Raw genomic sequence first — 25,546 nt, forward strand, 5'->3', positions numbered from 1 at the left:
TATCTAGAATCATATTGAATCGTGCTATTCTATTTTGAGGCGAACTTATAATGAAAACTTGAACTATTAGCCAAAACAGAAAGATCTTGTAGGTAGCTCAAAATGCTGGGGTTGATTTGATCAAAATTATAGTAGCCTGTGGGAATATTGTATTATGTAACACTGTCTTAAATCTGATTTTGAGTTTTACATTGTTAATTCTGGTCTACGACTTGGAGGTGGTGGCCTGACTTCTTAAAGGCTATTAGCGCGCGCGCCTTCATGATTGTATTTGAAAGCTGGGGCTTCTGCATGGATATTCTGCTCAACAGATTTTAGACTTGTTTTTTAAGAATATATGACTGTGAGGCTGCTTTACTGTAGATCATGATCGTGCTGTTTAATTTTGGGAAGAGAGAGATGGGAGTGCTCGACGTCTTCTTTGGTGTTGTATCTCATTTATTCTTGGATTATAATTTTTTCCAATGGGAGCAAAGTTTTGAGATGTGTGGCGTTGTGTAATCCTAAAGAGGAAAGAATGAAAAAGCTTTCACCTAGCGGAAAAGAGCTTGAAAACATTTGAATCTTAGATTGGATAGGTAGTTCGTATACTGTCAAGCTGGTCTGAATCCATGTCTTTCGTTACCTATTTTTCGCGATTGCTAGAAGCTTCGGCTGAGAAAATAAGTTGTAAAAATAAAAAGGAAACGTCGCCTGAGAGATTCGAACTCTCGCGGGGAAACCCCATGTACTTAGCAGGCACACGCCTTAACCACTCGGCCAAAGCGACGTTATGACGGTTAGGACATTCTATTCATATTTGTTTGTTTCTTGAGTTACTTGATGGCCAAAAACATATTTACATATGACCTTTAAATTATGCATCTCTATAATTTTATATATCTATGAACAGTATTTCTACAAGTTTAGAGATACACCATTCACTTAAATATTATTTTTCTAATTATTTCTTTCTCCTCCCACTCTCTCTCACAACCCTTTTCTCTTCTCCCTCCCTCAGGGCCTCAATAATACAACAAACCTTCACATTCACCTTCATTTTATTATTATATTATATTATTTTTTTATCATTTTCTTATATTTTTAATATAATATATAAAAATTATTTTATTATTATTATATTTTTATTATTAATGTCAAATGTATGTCTTGGATGCTAATTGAAAAATATATAAAAAAATTAATTTTAGGAAAAAAATTGGTAATAAAAAATAATATTTTATTATTATTTTGACTAAAAGATGTATAATCTAATATATAATTTTTTTTAATCTAAAAGCATTATTTTTGTATAAACCAATACCTATACTCTAATGATCAGTGAAAACTTGTCCAGTTGGTCTTCAGAAATATTTGCCACAGTTCACCTTAATAATTTGTACAGATTTTTTGGTTCATGAAGTTGTTGGGCCGCCCCAGCTTGAAAAGTTGTTTCAAAATTCCTCACTTATAGTTTTGGATCTCAAGCGGCCCAAAAGTTGAAGCCCAGCTAGAATCCTTATATGATATCTATTTATTTTTATTTTTTTCTTTGAGAAATTTTACAATAAATTAGAGTTACTTAAAAGAGAGATGGTCTTCAGGCCATCGTTGTTTCTTTAATCTTGTAAAGCTATATGTTACGAGAAGGAATTTATTTATTCATGAAGTGTCTTCCCCTTGTCTTTCGGCTTTTCTACAGCGCTGATCATCTTTTGGGGCCTTACAACAAAGGGGGATTGAGCGGATGGTTCTTCAGCTACACTCCATTTTTTCGAGATGAGGGTCAAGGGAACACCTTTTACAATATTGGATTTGCAGAATCCTCGAGAATAATTCAAGAAAATATTACAATATATAAAAAGCAACCTTCTTTTACGACATTAATAGAAACATGATAAAGTGGACACTAGTGGCCGGTGATAATTCCCCTTTTTGTCCTTTTTAATATAAGAGATGATTTAATTGGAGGACACTTGGGTTCTTTGTAACTTTTAACATGTGACATGATAACTAGGACAAAAGTAGTACGTCTAGAAATATAATACTAATAATAATAATAATAATGCCTGCCCAACAAAATTCCTAGCTGGGTTGCAAGAATGCTTGGTTCTCATTCATTTCTATTATATGGATTGTTATTATTTATTTTTATTTTTATTTTGTGATTACAACCCAGATCCTCATGGGCACGGAATTGCTATTTTAATGAATATATGAATCCTGAATAATTATTTATGAAGCTCGTGGAAATGACCAATAAACCGTGCATACGTGTCCCACAAACATGAGTACCTGGCCAGCTCAGGTGAAATCCTAAGTTTGAGACTTCGAATGCGGAGGTTTTTAATCTAAAATAAGGAATGGAGTAGTACGAGGCAGGCATGTGTTGTGTTGTCGATTATCTTGAAATCAGGGTCTTTTCCTTTTCATATCAAAATAAATTGTATGTCACTCTGATAGTCCAACGCACATTATTATTTTAATTGTCGATATGAAATAGTAAATAAGAAATCCACCCACCTAAGTCGAGAGAGAGTGTGTACAGAATAGGGTTTTGCTAGACACAGTCCGTAAATGTAGTCGGTATATAGTCAGCTGTACGGAATAAATAAATAAAAATTATAAAAATATTTTTTTTATGATTGTATAAAATGAATAAAAAAAATTATGATTTTTTTTCATATAGATCTCATATTAATTTATTTTTTTTAAAGCGATTGAACGTCGATTGCATTTACCGACTAGACAAATCATTTCTATACAGAATAATACGTGAAAATTCAGGGCTTTTGTTGACATGAATTTAACTAAAACTGGAGTACACTGATGGGAGTAAAAAGGTATTCAAGTTTCACCATCGTTCGGTTTCTAGATAAATCCGAGAAGGGACATGACGTGAAATGTTAGAGAGAGAGAGAGAGAGAGAGAGAGAACGTCAAATGGTGGAGTTTGTCCTTTTTAATATTGGAACCTCGAAAGCTTGATTTTAGTTGTAAAGGTATCCCCCGTCTGTCGGTGGAGGGAAAAACAAAAAAAAAAAAAAGAGAGAGTGGGGGCGGATGAGTGGTCTGCTTACTGGATGTATATATAGAGAGCACCTCTGTTCAAAGATAAGAGAGTGTGAACAAAAAAAAAAAAGGTCCCCTTAAGCAAGTTTCAACACTAGTGTCATTTTCCTTTGCCCTTCATGTATTATTATTTATTTTGACAAATGAAAAAAATGACGCAATGAGATGGAGGGATGGATGACAACTTTCAATTTCGTTGAATATTGTTTATTGTTATCATTTAGCCACCAAACTTAATAAATATGAAATTTACTTGCTACCAATCTTCTTAATGCTATGTATATATGCTCTTTGAATCAAATTAATTCATGCTATTATTTTTCATCTTTAGCTATAATTATTAATATAAAATAATAAATATCTAAATATATATTTAATATTTTGATATAAAAAGTACAACAGACACAAAATATTTATTAAAATAAATTCGTAACATATTATATTAAATCACGTTATTTTATAAATTTATTTTTATATAATTATTTTTTTAAGATAATCCGAATGATCCGAGGAGTAAAGGAGTGCGGTTTCATTTGGGACCATGTTGTTTTGGTCTGGAAAACGTGAACCCACGATCTCGAGGGAAAGAACTAAGGATTACAACATTAAGCACGTAAGACTTAGCAGATGCAACACGCGTAACGATGAAAGTCATGTTTATTGTTCTATTCTAATATCCATATCAATTATAGTTTGTTCTTCATTTCATTGCTATTTTTATCTTCTTTCATTTTCCCCTCCAAATAGACTTATGGTGGAGTTGACAATTAACGCTAAAATTGAAGTCAAATCAAAAGAAGCTTATCATTAATATACGAAAAAATCTAGTTATAAGTAAATTGTACATTAATTTACGTATTAATTTAATGTAATTGGTTAAAAAGTAAATTTTATTAAAAATAATATTAATTTAAATTTTAAGTATGAAAGAATCAATATTAATATGTAGATTAATACACAACTTTACTTATATATAATTATATTGCTTGAAGTTTTGATCCATTTTTCTATTTGGTGGCAAACTCAACCTCAACTCATACCTAATTAAAAATTAAACGAACAGTACTATTTTTTTAAGTCATAAAGGGAATGCTTGGTTAAGGAGAGTTTGTATAATTTTTAGAACTACGTCTCGTTTGAATAGTGAAAGTAATTTTTTTTTTATTATAATTTTTTCAAAGTCTCACATAAAATATAATAAATAATTTAATTTTTTAAAATTTTAAAACAATAATAATATTTAAAAATAATATTTTATTTAATTTTCATCTAAAATCATCTCATTTTATCTCACTATTCAAACAGTAGCTTAGTGAAAAAACTTTTGAGATAGATTTTGAGATGATTTTTGTGTGTGGATGAATAAAATAGAAAGTTGGGTAGATAATTGTTTTTAAGATTTGTTTTGTATTGAAGCTTGTAAAATGAATAAAGATATTGAAAGATTGCATGAATAGTGCTTTTATGAGGTAATTTTGAGAAAATTAGGTCCGTTTAATTACACAAACGAATGAGAAGATATTTTTTTAAAAATTAAATAAAATATTGTTATAATATAATTTTTTAATATTAGTGTTGTTTTAAAATTTTAAAAAATTGAATTATTTATTATATTTTATGTAGAAATTTGTAAAAATTGTAATTATGATATGAGATGAAATGAAATGTTTTAGATAAACAAACGGCAAATGATTAAATGAAAAAGTTTTTTTTTTTTTTTTTTAAATAAACTGAAATGGGATTTTGAAATTAAAAGATATTTGTATTAACATAAGTAAAAAAAATCTGAAATTTTAAAAAACCACGCATGGTCATTAAACCTTGTTATTTAGCCTTTTTTTGGCATAAATTTTTTTAAAAAAAGGATAGCTATAAATAGAAAAATTATAAGCCAATTTATGATGAGTAATATAAAATCATCAAATCGCATAGCTAAATCTTTCTTTAGTAAATAAAATCCGAAAATAAAATCAACCACGATGGCTCAATAATTATTAAAATTATTGAATTGCTTTGAAGTGTTTTGACATGATTTAATGAATTTTTTAGTCAGATTTAGAGTAAGTTAAGGCTTAAATTGAGTTTGAGCGAGTGTTTATGCTTTTTATTAATCATCTAGTTACTATTTATTTTTTGGGTTATGCTAGTTGTTCTCTAAATATGCTTCAAAAGTGTCTCCTAAGTGCATTTTTTTTTTTTTGTATTCAAATATTACAAAAATATGCACATACAAATTTATTAATAATAATTTTTTTAAACATATATTTAAAAAAAAAAAAAAGCAAAATGCACTAAATACACATTTAGAGGAAAACCAAGCATTTTTCTTAATTTTTAAAAAATTATAACAAGGTCTACTACAGTCAAGATAAAATGAAAATTAAATTTAAAAATACTTTAATTAAAATATATATATAAAAATTGGTGTATATATAAAGAAATTACATAAAAAAAAATCTACAAATTAATTTAGTTTCATGAGATCTATTAAATATAATTTATAATAAAAATAATTTTATAATCTAATATATCACATTAAGTCACGTTAATTTATAAATTTAATTTTATATATTTTTTTATATTTAAAATATTTTTTAATATATATTACATAAAACTAAATTTAAAAATTTTGACTAACAATTTTCAAATCTAAAATACAAGTAAAAGAGTCTGTTGAGATCACAGTTAACAAGGCTGGCTTACCGTACTTATACAATTTACTTGGTACGTCGTACCTTCAATTATTTAACATTTAAATAAAAAAACCATTTGTGTCTAACAAATCGCCGACAGTGCTTAAAAAACAAAACCGCCGACAGAGAAACCGGCACTTATTTGACGGGTTGACGTGGTCGGTGAGTAATCCAGCGACGTCCCCGCCGGGTTTTGTTTCGTCTAGTCAATTTAAATTTTAATAACACATACATTAGTTTTTTTTTTTAGATCAAACATAAATTAGTTCAAACTATATACAAATATTATTCATTTTCTCTAAGTTTGAAAACCATTTTTTCATATTCCAATTTAATTGTTTCATCTCTTGTACATTATTTTAGGAAAATGTTTGTCTATTTTTGAAAATTAAAAAGTAAGAAATTCATTTATGGTTTTATTTTATTAATTACCAATCGTATGAAGTATATATCCATTGAGATCGTAGATTAATAACATGTCTAATATATAAAGTTTGGTAAGTATATTATAAATTTATTAAATTAATATAAAGACATTGTCGAGTAAAACATGATTGCAAATAAGAAAAATAATATATGACACGACCCGTTAATCCAATACGATAATAATAAGTTTGAGTTTAGTTTATTCAATTCATTTATATAAATAGGTTGACACAACACGACTTGTTATATTAATGGATTGTGTTAAAGTTTGATATTTTAACACGATAAATTTAACGGATTGATTTCAGATTTACCTATATAGTATAATAGATATGTATTGACACGACACAAATATGATCCATTAACATAATTTGACACTCCTAATTATAAAGGGTGGCGTCGATTTATAGGGCCCCACCACTTTCCCTCCATCCGAATTCTACTAAGATATTCATTAAAAAAATGTTGTTTTTGCATCGAGATAATTAAATTCAAAGAAAAAATACATATATTTAAGGGAGTTTTTAACAATAAATATATTTGTTAATAATTAAATCGTCATTTGGTTAAGAAAAATGGTTTATGGATTAAAATCAGTTGAAGCCGTGAGTGCAAAATGGTTGATTTTGTCCGACAGTATAAAAGAAACGAAGAAACTGGCTTGTGTATTGAGAACAGAATATAGGCACTTAAGTGATGTGTAGATAGTAAGTTGAAATAAGTGGAAATATTAATTAAAAATTAAATAGAATATTATTAAAATATTTTATTTTTAATAATTTAAAAAAATTGTAAAGATGAGATCTTGACAAATTAAACAATTTTTCAAACTGGCCGACTTTGTCATATAGACTTATCGAGTGGAAGAAGTCCTTGTGTAGATGGTTTGGTAAGCAAACAAGGACTTTTGATATTCAACAAAAATGACGATGAAATTACTATTCACGTGAATTATTATTCAAGGCTTGAGACCGTACGAAGCATTTGAAATTTAAAGGAAAAAAATCATTTCAAATAATATTTCTAGAAGAGTTACAAATTGAACTTTGGGGATAAAAAAATCATGTAAAATCTTATTTATTTTGAGAATTGGGGCGTTATCGTGTAATGCAAAGGCTTAGAACTATTGCCAAACGCTTATTTTTACTGTATAGAAATGTTCTAAAAAAAAGAAAAGAAGAGAAAGTGATTGTGTGATATTACCCACTCTACAATAACATTACCGAAGAAGTGATAGGGATGTCTGGCTGGCTGTGGTTCCAGATCTAACTCCACTAATTACTGCATCTGATCCGTGAACTTCTGTCGTATGCTACCAATAAAAACCGACACGGTGTCAAAGAGTAGTGCTTGCCTGCCACCTTTGCCGAAAATTGAGACTGCTGAGATCATTGGGAGCGTTCGAAGAGTCTCGTTTAGATTGGCGCCGTAGGATTTTATCTCTGCGAGTTTGGATAGCAAAAGGTAGATGTTGCCACGTACAAACTTGTTGTACGACCGAAACTGTAAACAGTGATTGTGTTAGGTCCCACACAGAAAGCCAGTTAGGAAAGCGGTGAGAAGTAACTCGACTCGAGTCGGTGCGCAAATTGGGGCAGCAGGGCTATTATATTTAGAAAAATTTAATTATAAATATAAATACGTATTAATAGTTGTATTAATCTAATATGATTAATTAAAAAATAAATTTTATTAAAAATAATATTAATTTATATTCTGAATATAAAAAAATCAATATTAATATGCAGATTAATACACGATTTTACTTATATATAATAAAATTCATTATATTTACATAAAGAAAAAAATAGTTACAAGCACAATTATATACTAATCTGTGCACCAATATGATGTGATTGATCAAAAAGTAAATTTTATTAAAAACAGTGTTGATTTAAATTTTAAGTATGAATAAATCAATATTGATATACAGATTAATACGCGACTGTGTTTGTATGTAACAAAACTCTTTACATAATTTGCTACTGCTTTCTTGCAGCTCAGTTTGTTTGGATTTTGAGTTGAATTCATTTTATTTTAATCTAATTTTAAGTTCAATTTAATATTTAAATATCTAATCTTTAAATTACAAAATAATTACTTTTACAAAATTTGTTACCTCATCTCATTTTATTTAATTATAATTTTTCTAAATTTTCATATAAAATAAAATAAATAATTTAATTTTTTCAAATTATAATACAAAAATAATATTAAAAAAACATATTCTAATAATATTTTATTCAACTTTTAACTTTAATCTTAACTTATCTCATCTCCTATCTGAAAACAAATGAGAGCACTTCTAATGGATTATTTATTCTATCATTTAAAATACATTATTAAAATTTACTTTTTCTATTTTACATATTAATTTTTACAAAATACCATACATCATCTTATCTATTTTTTCTTCATATTATTTAAATATTATAATTTTTAATACTTTTCCTCCAATAGAAAATAAAAAACAAGAGAGCTAAACTAATTTAAAATATTTACAATGATAAATAGTTTGATCTATGTTTAGTGGGTTCTTATAACAAAATGTAAAATAAAGAATGAAATATAACATCCATTGGAGGCTAATTTTGAGAGAATTTCTTTATATTTTAAAGAAAATTATATTATAGAGTATCCATTGGGAGTGTTCTAAACTAATCGCAACTAAAAATCTTTTTACACATAAGACGCATAATTTTTTTCAACTTAAAATCTCTTTACACGTAGCATCTACAACCATTTTTAACTTATCATAGATATATTTAAACTCATCTTAAGTGGATACTACAAAACTTATTCTACCATCTAACTCAATACTATTAATAAATAACTCAACTCATCTCAACATCCAAACGAAGCCTTAAACTACTATACAAACTCTTAAAATATAAAAGAAAAAATATCTTCCCTCATTCTAGACGCTATACATGAATATGTGAATTGTCATTTTATTTAAATATGTTGATGTGTAAGTATGTATATTTAAATAAAATAATAAAAATGACAAATTATATATTAGTGTATGGTGTGTAAATGATAAATAGTATTTCTAAATATATATATATTTTTTTCAAAATAAAAATTATACTCATTATCCCTACACTATATATTATGTATAATTTTTTATGTTTTTTTCATCAAATGTGTAGTGTATAAATTATAAGTAGAAAAAATTAATTAATTTAATAATAGTAAAATTTAAAAAATTAAAATTTAATATAATATGTAATGTCTAAAATAATGAATAACTTTCCAAAAACGAAACATATATATATATTTTTTGTAAAGAAAAGCGAAACAAATATTGAGAGGTGGCTAACCACACTTCAAAGGAAAAATATAATTGTAAGCATAATTGTATATTAATCTGTGTATTAATATAATGTAATTAGTTAAAAAATAAATTTTATTAAAAATAATATTAATTTAAATTTTAAATATAAATAAATTAATATTAATATATAAATTAATACCCAAATATATTTGTATATAACAAAACTCCACTTTAAATATTAATTTTGAGACCTCTCAAAACTAATCGGAGAACACACTCCGGTAGTGGCACTCATGCAATTAATCGGATAACAAGAGGACAAATATATAAAACATGTAGATGAACCCTTTATAGTCTTTCTGGAATAGACATGGGCCGTCCGTCGTCGTCCACTCAGAGTAAACTCAACCCGGCAACCCGCACTCCCCTCTCTCTCTCTCTCTCTCTCTCTCTCTCTCTTCATGTCTCTGTGCAGTGCATTCACTTTCGCCATAAGTCCATTTTCCGATCTTTGGAACCAGGCACTACTCTGATTCTTTCCTCCCTTACCTCTCTCCCCAGACTTGAGGTCTCAGGCAAAATAGGCAAGAGAGTGAGAAACCCTCCTCCATGGCTGAGGCTGCGAAGCACATTCCCATCAGTGGCGGGACTCTGATCTCAGACCTCAAGAGCCTCTTCCCAGTCCTCAAAACCAGAAGAACCGTTGTTTTAGCATATGGGTTCGTGTTTGCTTTTGTTGCTTTCACAGTTTTCTTAGCTTTCAGCCCCTCTCCCAACGCTGCTTCTCCTTGGTTCGTCAACATCTTCAGTGGCAGTGATAGCAGTAGCAGTAATGGCTCGGCCAGTGACTCTTACAGATCTCGATTCTCTCCTTTTTTCTCGCAATTCTTGCCCAACAACTCATCACCACAACAAGTTCGTAACTTTGCTTCTCCTCCTCCTGAACAAACCAGCGCTTCTAGATCTAGTAATGACACATTCCAATCTCCCAACCTCGCTAAAGAACCATCTACTGTGAACAACCGTACTCAAAGTACAGAGATTCCTCACAAGGGTAAAGTCCCAGACACAAATCAGTCTGTAGTTGTTGCCCCAGAGGCTCCGGCGGCAGCCAATCGCCGTGCAAGGCTGCCGAAAATTTCGGCTCCTAACGTGAATAGAGAACCACCCTCTGTGAAAAATCAAACTTCTAGTTCAGAAAATTCTGATAAAGTGACAGTTGTAAAAGCAAATCAGAGTACAATTGCCGCCCCAATAGCCACGGTGGCTCCAAATCAGAGCGCGAGTCCGACAGTGAAATCGGGTTCCTCAGATACGAGCAATTCCGAGAAAGAGGGGAAAATTGTTGGAGGGAAAGATGAGATGTCGAACCACACGACTTCGCAATCGAAGAAAGAGAGCAATGGAACTAATTCAGGTGTTACGCAAGGGAAGGATAGTTTGGTGAAATCTTTGATGAACTGTGATTTACTTGATGGGGAATGGGTGAGGGATGATTCGTATCCGCTTTACAAACCCGGGTCTTGCCCACTGATCGACGAGCAGTTCAATTGTATTTCCAATGGCAGGCCCGATAAAGATTACCAGAAAATGAAATGGAAACCTAAGAGATGCAGTCTCCCAAGGTTTGTGCTGTAACTGTATGTTTCAACAATGCTTCTGTTTTCCCATTAATTTTAATATTTTTTGGTATTTATAGAAACTGAATACAGAGATTGGCATGTTACAAATAGATAAACTTTTTTTTTACTCTTAGATGGTTCTACTAAGCTTCGGATTAATGTATGTTACCATTAAGCTGATAATTTATTCTGGTATCTGAGGCTTGTTCTGCTCAGATCGGATTAGGTAATGGACTCCGGCATTTCCATTTTTTGATGGTGTTTAATTTTTGGACATTGTTCCTTACCTTATACCTCTTTTGGAAGTGATCCATGAATTTAATTTCTGGGTTCGTTTCTTTGATGAAATTGATTTAGATGGGACTGTCATATGCAGATTGGACGGAAGTATTTTGTTGAATTTGTTGAGAGGCAAGCGGCTAGTTTTTGTGGGTGATTCTCTGAATAGGAATATGTGGGAGTCTCTGGTTTGCATCTTGAGGAACTCAGTGAAAGATCAGACCAAGGTTTATGAAGCAAATGGTAGACACCATTTTCGTGGGGAAGCTTCGTACTCTTTCGTATTCAAAGTAGGTTAACGAACAAATCTAGTTATTTAATTTCGTTATTACAGTTTCCATTTACCTTGTGAATCGTTTTCTTATTTTGTGAACTTCTGTCACCTTTTTATCTGGATTGGAATGGATGGATGGGCAGGATTATGACTGCTCCATAGAGTTCTTTGTATCTCCTTTCTTAGTTCAAGAAACAGAAACGCCCGACCAACATGGATCAAAGAAGGAAACGCTTCGTCTTGATTTAGTGGGGAAATCTTCTCATCAATATAAAGGGGCAGATTTCATCGTCTTTAACACTGGACACTGGTGGACTCATGAAAAAACTTCCAAAGGGTATGCTGAAGATTACTTTGATAATGATACAGGCTGCATTTTTTGATGTCGGGAACCTCTCCAAGGATGAACCTAATATTTAGTGTGGGAAATTGCAGGAAGGACTATTATCAAGAAGGAAGCCATGTCTATAGCGAGCTGAATGTTCTTGAGGCATTTAGAAAAGCTTTAACTACATGGGCCCGATGGGTTGATGCCAATATAAATCCATCAAAGTCTCTGGTCTTCTTCAGGGGTTATTCTGCCTCCCATTTCAGGTAATCCAATGGAAAAACATTGATACCATGTTTTTTGGACGAATTAGGTTTGGGTACTGATGCATTTTTGTTTGTTTTATGGAATACTTCACCATCATTTGTCACCATTTACACTCCACAAAAATATTTGAAAGCATTTTCCCCCTCTTGAAAGTCTTGTTAGTTTAACAGCAGTGTAACCTTCTTCTACATTAGCAACATATCAATCAAGAAACACTGAAGATATAATGAGCCATTTGTTGTTTTCTGCTGTATATGTTTATAATTCAGCATCACTGCGAGCTCAAAATGATGATGTGTTAAAAAGTAATAAATTTAGTGGCATTATTCTTGTACAGTGGTGGACAGTGGAATTCTGGCGGGCAATGCGACCAGGAGACTCGGCCCATCAAGAATGAGACGTATCTGCGGCCATATCCACCTAAGATGATGGTTTTGGAGAGAGTTCTTAGAGGCATGAAAACTCATGTCACCTACCTGAATATTACAAGAATGACAGATTTCCGGAAGGATGGCCACCCTTCAATATACCGGAAGCAGAGCCTGTCTGAGGAGGAAAAGAGATCGCCGCTAAGGTTCCAGGACTGCAGCCACTGGTGCCTACCTGGCGTTCCCGATGCATGGAACGAGGTTCTCTTTGCTGAGCTCTTGATTAAACAGCACCAGAAGCAGCAGCAGCATAATTAGGTAAAATTGCACAAACATAGGGGGGGCTGCATCCACATTTTATAGTGAAAATATAGTTTTTTTCGCTCGCTATGCGGAATTAGAGTGACAAACACAATACGTGAGATGAATTTGAGAAAGAGTGTTTTATATATATATTGATGGAAGAGGTCAATCCGTCGTGTAATCAAAATCTGTGTTCATATGACTGAAAAACTAAGGGTAGAGGTTCCCACTTCCCAGTATAAGGTTTCCCAGGATCCACTTCATATTCTTTTGGCTTGAGCCCTCAAAGGTTCTCTGAGGATTGTAAATCGATCCCATATTATTTAGAGTTTTTTATTTTTTTTTTAAATGAAAAATAAAGCACTTGCTGTAATTATTCTACTCTACTATTATAATATTTTTGTAGGATCTTTGTATTTATGAGCTTTCCTTTTAAATATGCGATAGTCAAGCTTTAAATACCTTGGCGTGGAATCTAGCTTTAAATATATATTGTCACGGACCATGTATGCGATTCTTTTTCATGTCGTTTTCTTTGCGTAGTTGTTCCAATCAATATTTATTTATTTGGAAATAGGAAATTCTAGCTCGAAGAGGCCGACTGTTTGCTGCTTTTTGATTATATAAAATTCATAAAATATAAAATCAGAACTCTTTTCAGACTGTGGTGTCACATGCGATGTTTGGCCGTTAATCATGAAAGTCAGAAAATAATTGAAAATTGGACTTGTTCGGCGGTGATCCGCGCTCTGCAGCTTTACCTAAAACACCCACCATTGTGGACCGACTTTGCTTAACCTTGTATATATATATAAAAGAATAATGTAAAAGAATAATGTTACCTTCATTCTTTAAGTATATAAGTATTATATAATTTTTTTTTTAAAGTAATAAAGTTTATTATTTAAAAATTATTTTTTTATATAAATCTTGTATTTTTTTTTTTTAAAGAGTTTGCTCTGTGTCTGTGCATTTTGTAACTGTAAATGTTATTTATCTATATACAAACTTTTTTTTTTATAAGTATTTATCTATATACAAACTTGTCACACCAAAAGTGGAGCGAGTCACTTTAAATTCAGTAATTTATGATACACTAAAGTTTCATTTAGATGTTGAGTTAAGTTAAGATAAGTTAATTTTTTTATAAATAGCAATGAGTTGAGATGGTGGAGTGAGTTTTATGAAATTTACTTAAGATGAGTTTAAATATATTTAGATATTAATATGAGTTTAGATATATTCATGGAAAGTAGAAAAATATTATAGATCTTGTGTATAAATAGGTGTTGAGTTCAAAAAGATTATAAGTTTCACTTGTAAATAGGTTTTGAGTTGATATGAGTTTAGTAATTTGAAAATTGAGTATTTAGATACTAGATTCAGCTTAAAATTAGATTGAATTGAATTAATCTCAGTTGAGTCTAACTTTCAAACCAGACCTTATACGATGTATAATGTACATTTCTTTTGAGAAAAAATGAGGTAAATAAATAAATTTTTTATATGAATATTAAATTTATCTATTTTTTAAAAAAGAGCCTGAGGTTTTTACACTTTACAAATATTATTTCTCATTAGTAAAGAGATATGAGCAGTTTTTTATTTTTCTTTCTTTTTATAGAAATAAAAAATTACAAACAATAATGCTTTTAGTCCCAATCGTTGACTCATGAAAGAGCCCATTTTGAGATGGAGGTCTATTTTCTTGTGATGGTCTTAGAGCATCCACATTGGTATATGGATATGCATATGCAAAATTAACTTTTTTGCATATCTATTTTGTCGTTTCAACAAAACTCACATATTGGTTTATGTATATTTAAAGCAAAATAATATCATTTAAATTTTTTTTTTGGCCTAATATTAATTTTTTTACCTTGTAATTTCCATGTGCTAGTTTGTACATGCAATCAGTACCCAGTACATAGATAATATCCATTAAAACTGAACCTGTCAATGAAATAATATAGACTATGTGCTGCATCCATACCACCCTTTCATGCATCCAAATTTCCAGCATTCTATATATAATAATTTCTGACTAATATCAACTTCAGATTACATTTGACTAATATCAACTTCAGAATTTACATGTAACTAATTCTATGTATCAAAATCAACTTAATACAAGTTGCAAAAAGTTGATTTTTATACAAATTCAGCATATATGAAATTCAGCAACCAGAAGATAACTGCACGCCCAGCACCCTCCATCAGCCTCAGCAGCTCCAGCACCCTTCAGCAGCAACAAAAACAGCCTTGCCATTGGGTCCTCCAGCACCAACAAGCAGCAAGCAATACAACAATATCCCACCAACAACAAAAGAAGAGCAAGAGGTTTCAGGAAAAACACTAGGCAGGGAGCACAAGCACGACAATGATTCTCACTAACATCTACAGATTATGGTACCAATAATGCAACTAAAATACCTTTAAATCTAACTTATTTATCCAGCAAGGGTGTTTTAGTACTGTGAATTTAAGACCATGCACTGAAAACAAAATCAATTCATAGCATAAATGAAGAATCAAAAGAGGAAAATTCAATATCTATATATGTTCAACTTTGGCACTATCTACCATTTAAACAATCTCCAATCAAGAAAAGCGCTAAAACAGAGTTCAGAACATGCTTCAAAGTTTTATTTTTTTACGATTTTCTATTTCATTGCCTAGATACACAGCAAATTTCGTAAACACCAACCTATCGATGGCTCCTAAAATCAGAAACCTCTCGTACACAGGGAATCATCACGGTTTCATTGCCTATTTTCTGTTTAAACTCTTTCTAGAAATAATAGTGGGCAAGAACAGAAGATCAAATGCCGCTAATCTGAAATGTATAAACCCTAATCTAAAACCAAGAATAACATGAAATGAAGAAATGGCAACAGCAGAACACAAAAACACTTTCACTAATCTAAAACCCTAACCGAAACTGTGAAGAGAAACAGAGAAATCATACCTGAAATAGAAGAAATTTCAGCAAACCAGCAACCGGGATGATTCACTTCAGCAGTTGCAAGCTCCGTCGACAACCGTCGTCAGAGAGAGGTGCACGGATTCTCTTCTTCCGATGGGGTAGTTTGGGTCAAGAGAGGGATGGAGATTCGGAGGGGAGAAATCGTGTGGAGAGCTCTGCTTCGAGAGAAATAATCCCTTGGGGGGTTTCAGGGAGAGAGAAAGAAATAACACCGTTTGGGGGGGTTTCGGGGAGAGAGAGTGTGGGAGGAGAGAGAAATAACTATTAAAATATAATTTGGAGACAAAATAATGGATATGGAAAGTTGTACATGTACTGTTTATAGTTAGCTAAAATTTTAAAGATAAAGAATCCAATGTGGGTCGATTTTATGCTAATATTATGCAAAACTGGCTTTGCATATGTGGATGCATAGGCCAATATGGATGCTCTTAAAAGATAAGATGCATGACTTGTGATTTTATGTGATTTTGTGGATAATTTTGGATTTTTCAAATAAGTAATATTATATATCACATCTCATCTCATCATGTCTCATTTAGATTTAAAAAGTGTTTTATCTCGTCTTATCATTAAAACTTTTCTAAATTTTTACACAAAATATAATAAATAATTTAATTTTTTTAAATACCCATTCAACTTTTTTAAATATCAAAATAATAATAATTGTAAGAGATTTTTCCCATTCTTCATTCTGGCCAAAGCATGGGCCAACCAGGGAGTAAGAAGAAAGGCCCACAACCCAATAGAAATGGGCCCTTCGGCCCAACCCATGGGCAATCCCAGGGAAGGGGACATGTTGACCTGACGGCTTCTTGAGCAATGACACCTTCGAGTACCTGTCCACACAAGCTAGCGAGAAATAAGGGGGAACCTTTGATTCTTGGACATAGCTTCATCAATAGGCCACAGGGAACGTCAACAAGTCAAGGCCAAACAATAAACTATGCCGCATTAATGGCAGCCCAACTTGAGCCATGCGCTGCATTAATGATGTTGCCATAGAGGCATGCTACATTAAAGAGATTGACAACGAGGAACAACGATAAGGATAAGGGCTCCACGGGAGCAGAGATGATCTGTCCCCCCCCCCCCCCCCCTCAAGTACTAGTATAAATAGCCATCCCCTGGTATGAGGAAATCTCTTTAACTCTCTCTGACTTTTCTCTCTTGGTGATTACTTACAAATAGTCAAGAATCCATTTGCTGACTTTGGCATTGGAGACTCATTGGCCCCAAGGCCGCCCTCCCAAAGCTTCATCTTCTTTGTGTTTTGTAGGCCAGCGTTAAAGACCCGAGTTGCTAAAATCTAATCCGAAGGCGTAGAAAACATGACGTTAACAATAATATTAAAAAATATTATTTTATTTAACTTTCATCTTTCATCTAAAACTATCTCATCTCATCTTTGAATCCAAACCAACTTTATTACCATTCGATAATAAAAATGATCAAATAAAGAATCATTTAATGGTGATAAATGTGCTACATCTTATATAATGTAATAAAAGTAAGATGGTAGTTTGGTATATAAAATTTTCGTTTTCAGATAGACTATTTTTTATAGATATTTCTTCACAATCATTAACAAAATTTAGTCCTAGTAATTCTGAGATTTATATTTGAATTCGATGTTGACAAAGGGGCTTTATTATTATTATTGTTCTTCAATGCTAAGTCCAATATATAATAAATTTTGTTACGTACAAGTGAACTTGTGTACCAATTTGCATACTAAACTAATGGTTTTATATTTAAAATTTAAATTGGTACTGTTTTCTATAAAGTCTACTTTTTGACTAATCACATTGAATGGATACACACGTATTGATACGCATAATCACTTATAACTAAATTTTTTCATATACAACACCATTTGGTTGGGGGAGGGTGAGTGGTATAATTGGTCATAACAATTGCTTGCCAATAACAATTACAAGAAGACAAATTATAGGAGTAGCGAAATATGAATAAAAAGATTATTCTATTAGTACGGAGATTTAGTTTAATATGAAATGCAATTTTGGGGGACCATGGATGGACCTTTCTACTACTACACAAAACTGCAAAGATTTGAAGTTATCGGTGCATGTGAACCCTTATGGAATTTTAGGTAAGCTACGCATAATGTATGATCCCCCACACCTTTGACCTTCTGGCTAACGAACAAGATTATGTATTTGCCTTTTCTCGAAATAAAAATAATGATGATTATCAAGCTTTTTCTTTTTCTACCACTATGAAAGAGACATTTTGCCTGGTTCATATTCTCTTATCTCTCCATCAACCCAGATTTTAAAGCCCAGCAGGGAAATCAAATGCATTAGTTTATAAAGAATAAATGTTAACAGGAGAAACTGCTGGCCAAACATTTGTTTTTTGATAGTGAAGTTATCAGATTTTGAATGGGTATTTTGAATGGGTTTATAGCCTGGTAAATACTGCTGTAGATGTGCAATTAGGCCTTCATAATTACAATTTACAGGAAAGTATCTCAAGTACTGTGTGCATGATCAAGACCCAAGTTTGTTTGAATTTGGGTTTGATATCATCTGGGCTCTCGACGGCCAATCTTCATCCACATTAGTGCATGCAAGACCACAGTTTTCAATGAGGCCCCCTGTACTGACTAGCAGCTCGTTGCCAAATCACCTCACAGAAATGGGTTTCTTCAGCTTCAACATTATCTCTAATATATAATTTTCTTCATCCCCACTTTTTTAAGAAGTCAATCAATGTCTTCTAAAAACAAGTTACCTTTCATTCAAAGCTTTTGTTAGGGCAGGTTTCATGAAACCTTGATCGCTCACCCTCAGAATCATCTTAGTTTTCTGAAATAGATAGATCCATTCGAAATTAATTGGCTTTCTACTTTATAATATTATGTCATGACTACCTACATTGACAAGGAAGTAAATCAGCAGATCCGTGCAAATGGAAGTGTTTTTTTTAACACAAACGGAAGGCAAAATTGAGGTATTCGGGGTTATATGAAATGAGTCCCAAGACTAGTTGGGTGGTTATCTCTTGCTAAATAGCTTGAACATGAAGTGTGCAAGAGAAATATCCAAGAAAACTCTGTAAAATGCCGTTCCTCCCAGAGCTTCATAGGTTAATTTCATGTGGTGTGGGACCTCGTGTTTGGATATGTAAACCATTAATATTTAGCTGTCCCATATAAAGATCGATCAATTTCAGACAGGCATGCCCGCGCAGCAAATTTAAACTTTTACTACCTAACACTTCGGTGGCAGCTCCTCTTTGTTGTCTGTTGATAAGATTTGAAAGTGAAAGTAGTGCTGCGCGTCGCCATGTTTTCCTCTCTTTTCATGCATTACTGCACATTTTTCTTAATCGTTTTGAATATTGCAATCATCAGACTTCAAATGCCTAAATGTATTTGTTTTTAGAGCTCTGAGCTCTCTCACAAATGATTGACTGGGAAGCCATCTGCCGAAACCACCGAGCAGCGATTCTGGGAACTTTCAAGATCGGCCGTCAGTTTCCTCCTAGCGTGATGCATGTTCTGCACGCACTATCGTAGGCTGGGTGCACTGATTTTTTGTATAGAGTGTTTCCATTGATAACTTTTGTGTTATCTATTGAACTCTGGTCTTTAAAAATCGGCCGTTTGGGTTAGACTCAATCACACAGTAGCATATTAAGAAGTTATTAATATTTGTAATTGACTTGTTAACTCAAATTTGTACGTCATTTTTTATGAATATAATGTAATCCATTATTTCAAAATATATATATATATATTCGTACGTAATTCTCATCTAATATTATATTTTCTGTAAATGTGTATAAATGAATCAGCCCAGTTAATTGTCAAGAGTAAATTTTGCACTTCATTTGTTAGAGAACTAAGAACACCAAAAAACGGGGAAATAAAAATAAGGGAGACTCCTGCAGAAATTGTTGTAGTTGTTGAAGCCTGAAGGCATAGTTCTCTGTCAGATTGCATAGAAATACTATAACTAAAATAACATTTATATCACACATTTTATATATTAAAATATTATTTTTTATTTTATTTTATTCTTATTAAATTAATTAAATTATTCTATTAAATTAAAATAAATATGATATGTTTGAAGTGTAAGAATGATAAGAAAAATTTTTCTATATTACAGACTGCACCACTAATGAAACCAAATGTCGTATATTAAAAAAACGCTTTAAACAAGCTTGAGATATGACCATTGGCGTCTTAACACTGCACATGCAATTAATGTTCATTTGGATCAAGAAGCCATCATTATCATAGCAGACATGAAATCGTGAAATTCCTCGGTAGAATTTGGATCTCAGGACAGATCTCCCGTTCAAATCAAACAAAGGGTTAATAACTATATTTTCTCAAAACACATGCATTGACATGGTATCCCTTTTGCTAGCCTCCAAAAGCATTTAACAACAAACATGGCTACCTAAATTCGTATCTAATTTCATTCAGCGTCCCAATATCTAGGGCCCCGCGTTGGAACACTGTCCTATTCCTTCCTTGTGCAGTGCCATAAATTAAAAAGCTACAGTCTACAGATAAAGATTTCTTTGGTAACAAAATCTTCTGTATTTTCACGTCAATCAACAAATATATCACCCCTTCTATCCCGTTCAAAAACTCCATTAACAAGGAAACCCCACTAGAGACAAATTGGTCGAGACGGGAAACAGGAAAATGCTAAAAGCCAGAAGTATGTACAACTGGAAAAAGGTGCAGAACTCAAGACAATTAGTGACATCTCATGAAGCAGCTTGGTGAGGTTGGGCCTGGTGCATGTGAGCTTGTTCTACCTGGTATAACCTGCCCTTTGCAAGTGACAAGGCTGCTTTGTTTGTGGTGCTGTTGTTGTTACCAGCAGTAGCACCGGAAGAGCCTGTAGTAGTTGTGGTGGTGGCCACGCGCTCACAAGATGGACACATGGTGAGAGTGGTGGCAGGAAGCTGCATGTAGAAAGGTTGAGAGGTTTTCAGAGCTCTTAATTCCTGCAGTTCCTTTTGTAACTTCCTATTCTCCTGTGTCAGTGTCTCGCAGCATCTCTTTAAATACTCACAATCTACCTCTGTCTGCTTTAGCTTCGTCCTGTAATTTTCATCATCATTTATCCCCAGAAAACATAAGTTGAGAATACAAATCAAGATTACTACGAATAAAAAACTCCGTAAAAAATAAATTATCGGCAAAAATAAGTTAGCGATACCAAACCCCAAAAACAGAACTTATTAACAAAAGTGGTAGGCAATATTATACCTTGCTCTTCTGTTCTGAAACCACACTTCTACCTGCCGAGGACGAAGATTTAACTGTTTTGCCAGAGCAAGCTTTTGCTTCTACACGTCGAACAAGAAAGAAATAAATAAATAAACCAGCAATCAAATCTACGCTGACACGCGCGTTCAATACAAAATGAAATGTCCAAATGATACGTATGATAAAAAAGAACTGGCTTTTGATGTTGCTCGGACTTACTGGGTTGAGAGTACTGTGCTCTTTGAAACTCTCCTCAAGAAAAGCAGATTGCTCTTTAGTCAGTCTGAGTTTCTTCCGAGTCGACCCGTTTTCGTCATCATCGCTGGCTCTTTCTGTCTCAACCTCCAAATCTCTCTTCGTTCGTCCACCATTCCTAACACAGAAATCCATCTGAAACGATGAAACTGTACTGTTTGGAGACGACAGGGCCGTCCCATCGTCAGCCTCTTCCGCCGCAATCGCAACCGCCGGGAAGCGGTTTACATCCAAACCTTTTCCCGTTCCATCTGACGGAGCCGGTTCAGGAACCACTGCAACAAGCAAGTACCCGTTCAACAAACCGAATGAAACAAGTCGGAATCGGAAAAAACGTTCGCATAGAAAACAGTTATCAAAAAATATTAACCGGTTTCTTATTAACCAGACATAGTGATAAATTACCAAAATAAGCACACAATGGAAATTGGATATTACAGTTATCAGCAAGCCAAGGAAAACGAAGCTGTGTTGGCGGCTGGCTGCGAGGAACAGGTGAGAAAGGTAAAAGATCAAGCTGCACAGGTGGATCTGAAGAAAGTAATCTCCTTTCCCTCGCATCTCTAATCACTTCTCTCCGATCTTCACCCTCACGGGTCTCTCTTTTCTCGTCAGATCTTCCACTGAAAGCACTTCCTAAGCCCATGCAGAACCCTACATCCTTGCTAGACATCTTCGGGGTTTTGTCAAGAAATGTAAACGGCTTCGGTGTATCACCCAGGCTCAAAGCTAACTCCATGGTGTATCACTATCACCAAACCACAGAGAAGGTTTTTTTTTTTTTTCCCCTCAATACACTGGCCGGTTTTGTGTTGTTGAGGAGGAGCTGGGTCTTAAAAAGAGACGCTATCTGAATCCTTTTTTTTCTTTAAAAAAAACATTTAATGTAAACACACAAGACAGAAACCCTACACAATGCTTTTTTATATCTTTTTTGCCTTGTGCGAGTAAAGATTTGACCGACAAATTCAGGTTGACAAACGCACGTGATTCCATTTAATTATACAACGGTTTCACACCCTACGGAGAAATAAAGATTTGGTCTAATATAATCAATCTTCGTAGCCCATGGCCACTTTTGTTAAAAACACTCATGAGAGGAGAAAAATTGAATGTTGTTGACTTTTTTGGGGGGTGAAAAGAAGAAAAAGAAGACAGAATTTGCCTGAGAAATCTTTTTAATCACGAACAAAGGAAGACTAGAATGTTTCTATCTATCTTTAATAAAATATATCCTTTAATCGGCATTTGGCATTATGGTCTGCATGAAATGTACCTAATCATAAACCGAACCCACCGGTAATATTTTGGTGCAGATTAATGTAATTCATTTATTATATAATAATAAATATATCATATTTCAAATAATAAAATGATAACTTAACATATAGAATTTTTAAATCTTTCAGCTGTCTGTCAAAATTTTCAACGATTTGAACAGAAAATCATAGTCCAATTTATGTTGCCTTGCTTGGAAATCCCCGAAGAGATTTTGCAGATGGGTGGAAAAGACTTGTTAGCAATGAATGTGATCATTACTCCTGTGTGTAGCTAAATTATTGTGTTCATACCAAACAAGGGCCACGTCATAGCTATGAGAAAATGGGAAGTAATCCAACGGCTGGCACCATTTCTAATTCTATCCTATTGTTTCATTGACTAAATCAATATATTAATATATATATATATTATGATGATCATGAAAATGATAACTTGAGAGAAAATTATTAATGATTTCTCACCAAACTCGGAAATTAAATTACGGAAGAGATCATGCACTGTTGGTTTTGTTTGTTTCTAAATGATGAAAACAAAAAATTACAGACTCCCCCCAAAGCTTTTGCAGTTTCCGAGTTGATATAATCATATCTGTGACGTAATTCGATAAGAAATGACTGACTGATGGCTTGGTCCGCTGACTTACCAACCAGAGCAGAGCACCTTTACAGGTTTTGCCTACGCGTCCAGCAACTATTTGGAAGGTAACAACCGAAGGTGGTGGTATTAAGCGTGATGTGTGGACAGGAGAAAAAAAACACATTGGGAAGATTAGTCAGATTGGAGCAAGATTTTGACTATGATTATGTGTTTTAACTCAGGCAGACAACACGACCGTCTTTTCCTACTTCAAGGAAAGTTCTGTGTTTTTTTTCTTCTATACAACATATAATAAATGTTTTCGGCATAATTATTAAAGCACTTAGCTTTCTTTTTTTCTTCTTTTTATTAAGAATAAAGGTACATAGATAGCTATGAAGCTTAAAACAAGCGTGACAGCCATCAATATTATAGGTATCCAATGAATATACACATGTATATAGATAGAGATATAAGAGGAGGCCTTGCTATATAGGGTGGTGGTCCCACGCGCGTGGGTGAGCCTTTTAAACAAATGGTAATTAAAATACACATCCAGAGGATGTGACCAGGTCAGATATGTCATGCTTTTAGGATCATTGCAATTATTGAAGTCATGCAGGCTTTAATGATAAGTTGGAGAGAGAGATAGAGAGAGATCTATGGGTTATGTATTATTGGGTGGGACCCTGGGTACCGTGGGATAAAGGTGACCCTTAGAAAAGCCATACCAACCACCCTCTCCTTACATTCCTAATCACCATTTTTTTTTAGCAATGATTAAGCATTTCGGAATTTCAACTAGTGATTTGGTCAAGGCAACTAAATGGGCAGTGCCATCGTGTTCCAACTCTTTTCCTTTCTCTTTTTCCAAATCGATACGTGTATATATTCGTCAAATAATGCATGATTTTTGCATAACTACTAGGGGGGAGTTCGGTCCGGTTCGGTTCGGTCCGGAGAGGTTTTGTGGACCGGACCGAACCTATTCGGTCCAGGGTTTTCTCACCCTGGACCGGACCGAACTCCCTCAGGACCGGTTCGGTCCGGTCCTATTCGGTCCGGTCCGGTCCGGTCGGTCCATTCGGTCCAAGGTTGACTTTTTTTTTTTTTTTTTTTATCTAATGACATTTTTTTAATACTTATGTAATTATATTGTAATATATTTAATATATATATATAGTATACTATTATATATATATTAGTAATATGCTAATACTATTAGTCTATTAGTAATAATACTATAACTAATAACTATATGTAATAATAACTATACTATAACTAATAACTATATGTAATAATAGTTATAGTGATAACTATATATGTAACTATATGTAATACTAATAACTAATACTATTAGTCTATTAGTACTAATAACTATACTAGTATTAATAACTATACTAGTACTAATACTATAACTAATAACTATATGTAATGATAGTAATACTATATGTAATACTATATTAAATAATAGTAATACTCTTATTACTAATACTCTATGTAGTTATAGTGATTTAATACATATTATAACTATAGTCTATATTAGACTATTAATATTTTTTTATACCATATATAATTATATAATTAATTATATACAACTATTATATAAATAATATATATAAATATATTTTTTTTTAATTTCTATTCGGTCCGGTTCGGTCCGGTCCGGGGTGAAAAGCTCCCGGACCGGGACCGGACCGAATCCTCTCGGTCCCTTAAAAATTGGACCGGACCGGACCGGTCCCAATTCGGTCCGGTTCGGTTCGGTCCAAACAGTGCCGGTCCGGTCGGTTTTGCCGGTCCGGACCGGCCGATACTCACCCCTAATAACTACCCCCACCCATTTCTCAATTAGAATTATTATAAATACATAATATTATATAAAATAAATTTATAAATTAATATGATTATAAAAAAAATTTTAAATATATTTTATAATAAATAAAATTTAAAATATCATATTCGGTATATAAATTTACTTTTATATAATATTTTTATATCTAAAATATTTTTCTTTCTCCATTCGAAACAAAATTATTTTATGTTTGGTTGGATTTTAATGATTGCAATTAATAGGAAATTAATTGAAGACTATATTTAATACTCATATGTTTCAATCCATATATTATCATGGCTGATCAAGAGTAGATCGAGATGAGATTTGGTATTATTATTCTTAGAACTGAGGTTTGCATTTGCATATATTCAACCCCTGATTTGACTACTTAAGAGGAATATGGACATTGAAAAGTCATCATAATTAAATGGCATCATGACTTGTATATTGGATGCCCAGTCTTA

General features: G+C 32.7%; 2 protein-coding genes and 1 non-coding gene across 3 annotated transcripts; 1 reads left to right on the top strand and 2 right to left on the bottom strand.

Annotated features, from left to right (window-relative positions):
- Positions 1-687: 687 nt before the first annotated feature.
- TRNAS-GCU lies at positions 688-769 on the bottom strand. Its single transcript has one exon. It is a non-coding gene; the product is annotated as a tRNA-Ser (tRNA).
- A 9,043-nt stretch (positions 770-9,812) lies between these two features.
- On the top strand, positions 9,813-13,305 carry LOC122279615 (protein trichome birefringence-like). Its single transcript, XM_043090344.1, has 5 exons — positions 9,813-11,071; positions 11,445-11,637; positions 11,765-11,958; positions 12,057-12,215; positions 12,554-13,305. Exons 1-5 carry the CDS (start codon positions 10,056-10,058, stop codon positions 12,900-12,902), a joined length of 1,911 nt encoding a protein of 636 aa, XP_042946278.1. The 5' UTR covers positions 9,813-10,055; the 3' UTR covers positions 12,903-13,305.
- Positions 13,306-20,306: 7,001 nt separating this feature from the next.
- On the bottom strand, positions 20,307-22,280 carry LOC122278136 (homeobox-leucine zipper protein HOX11-like). Its single transcript, XM_043088238.1, has 4 exons — positions 21,827-22,280; positions 21,353-21,663; positions 21,134-21,213; positions 20,307-20,965 (listed from the first exon to the last, which is right to left on the bottom strand). The coding sequence occupies exons 1-4, from the start codon at positions 22,125-22,127 to the stop codon at positions 20,626-20,628; spliced, it is 1,032 nt and encodes a 343-aa protein (XP_042944172.1). The 5' UTR covers positions 22,128-22,280; the 3' UTR covers positions 20,307-20,625.
- Positions 22,281-25,546: the final 3,266 nt, after the last annotated feature.

This window comes from Carya illinoinensis, chromosome 10, assembly GCF_018687715.1.
Source record: "Carya illinoinensis cultivar Pawnee chromosome 10, C.illinoinensisPawnee_v1, whole genome shotgun sequence".
Classification (NCBI taxonomy): Eukaryota; Viridiplantae; Streptophyta; class Magnoliopsida; order Fagales; family Juglandaceae; genus Carya; species Carya illinoinensis.

Excerpts from the sequence above, each read along its gene's own strand:
- LOC122279615 (XM_043090344.1), top strand. The coding sequence starts at position 10,056 with ATGGCTGAGGCTGCGAAGCACATTCCCATCAGTGGCGGGACTCTGATC. Across the intron at positions 11,638-11,764 it reads CGTACTCTTTCGTATTCAAA|GATTATGACTGCTCCATAGA; the intron begins GTAGGTTAACGA and ends ATGGATGGGCAG. Across the intron at positions 11,959-12,056 it reads CATGAAAAAACTTCCAAAGG|GAAGGACTATTATCAAGAAG; the intron begins GTATGCTGAAGA and ends GGGAAATTGCAG.
- LOC122278136 (XM_043088238.1), bottom strand. The coding sequence starts at position 22,127 with ATGGAGTTAGCTTTGAGCCTGGGTGATACACCGAAGCCGTTTACATTT. Across the intron at positions 21,664-21,826 it reads TCCTTGGCTTGCTGATAACT|TGGTTCCTGAACCGGCTCCG; the intron begins GTAATATCCAAT and ends TGCTTGTTGCAG. Across the intron at positions 21,214-21,352 it reads AGCACAGTACTCTCAACCCA|AAGCAAAAGCTTGCTCTGGC; the intron begins GTAAGTCCGAGC and ends TTCGACGTGTAG.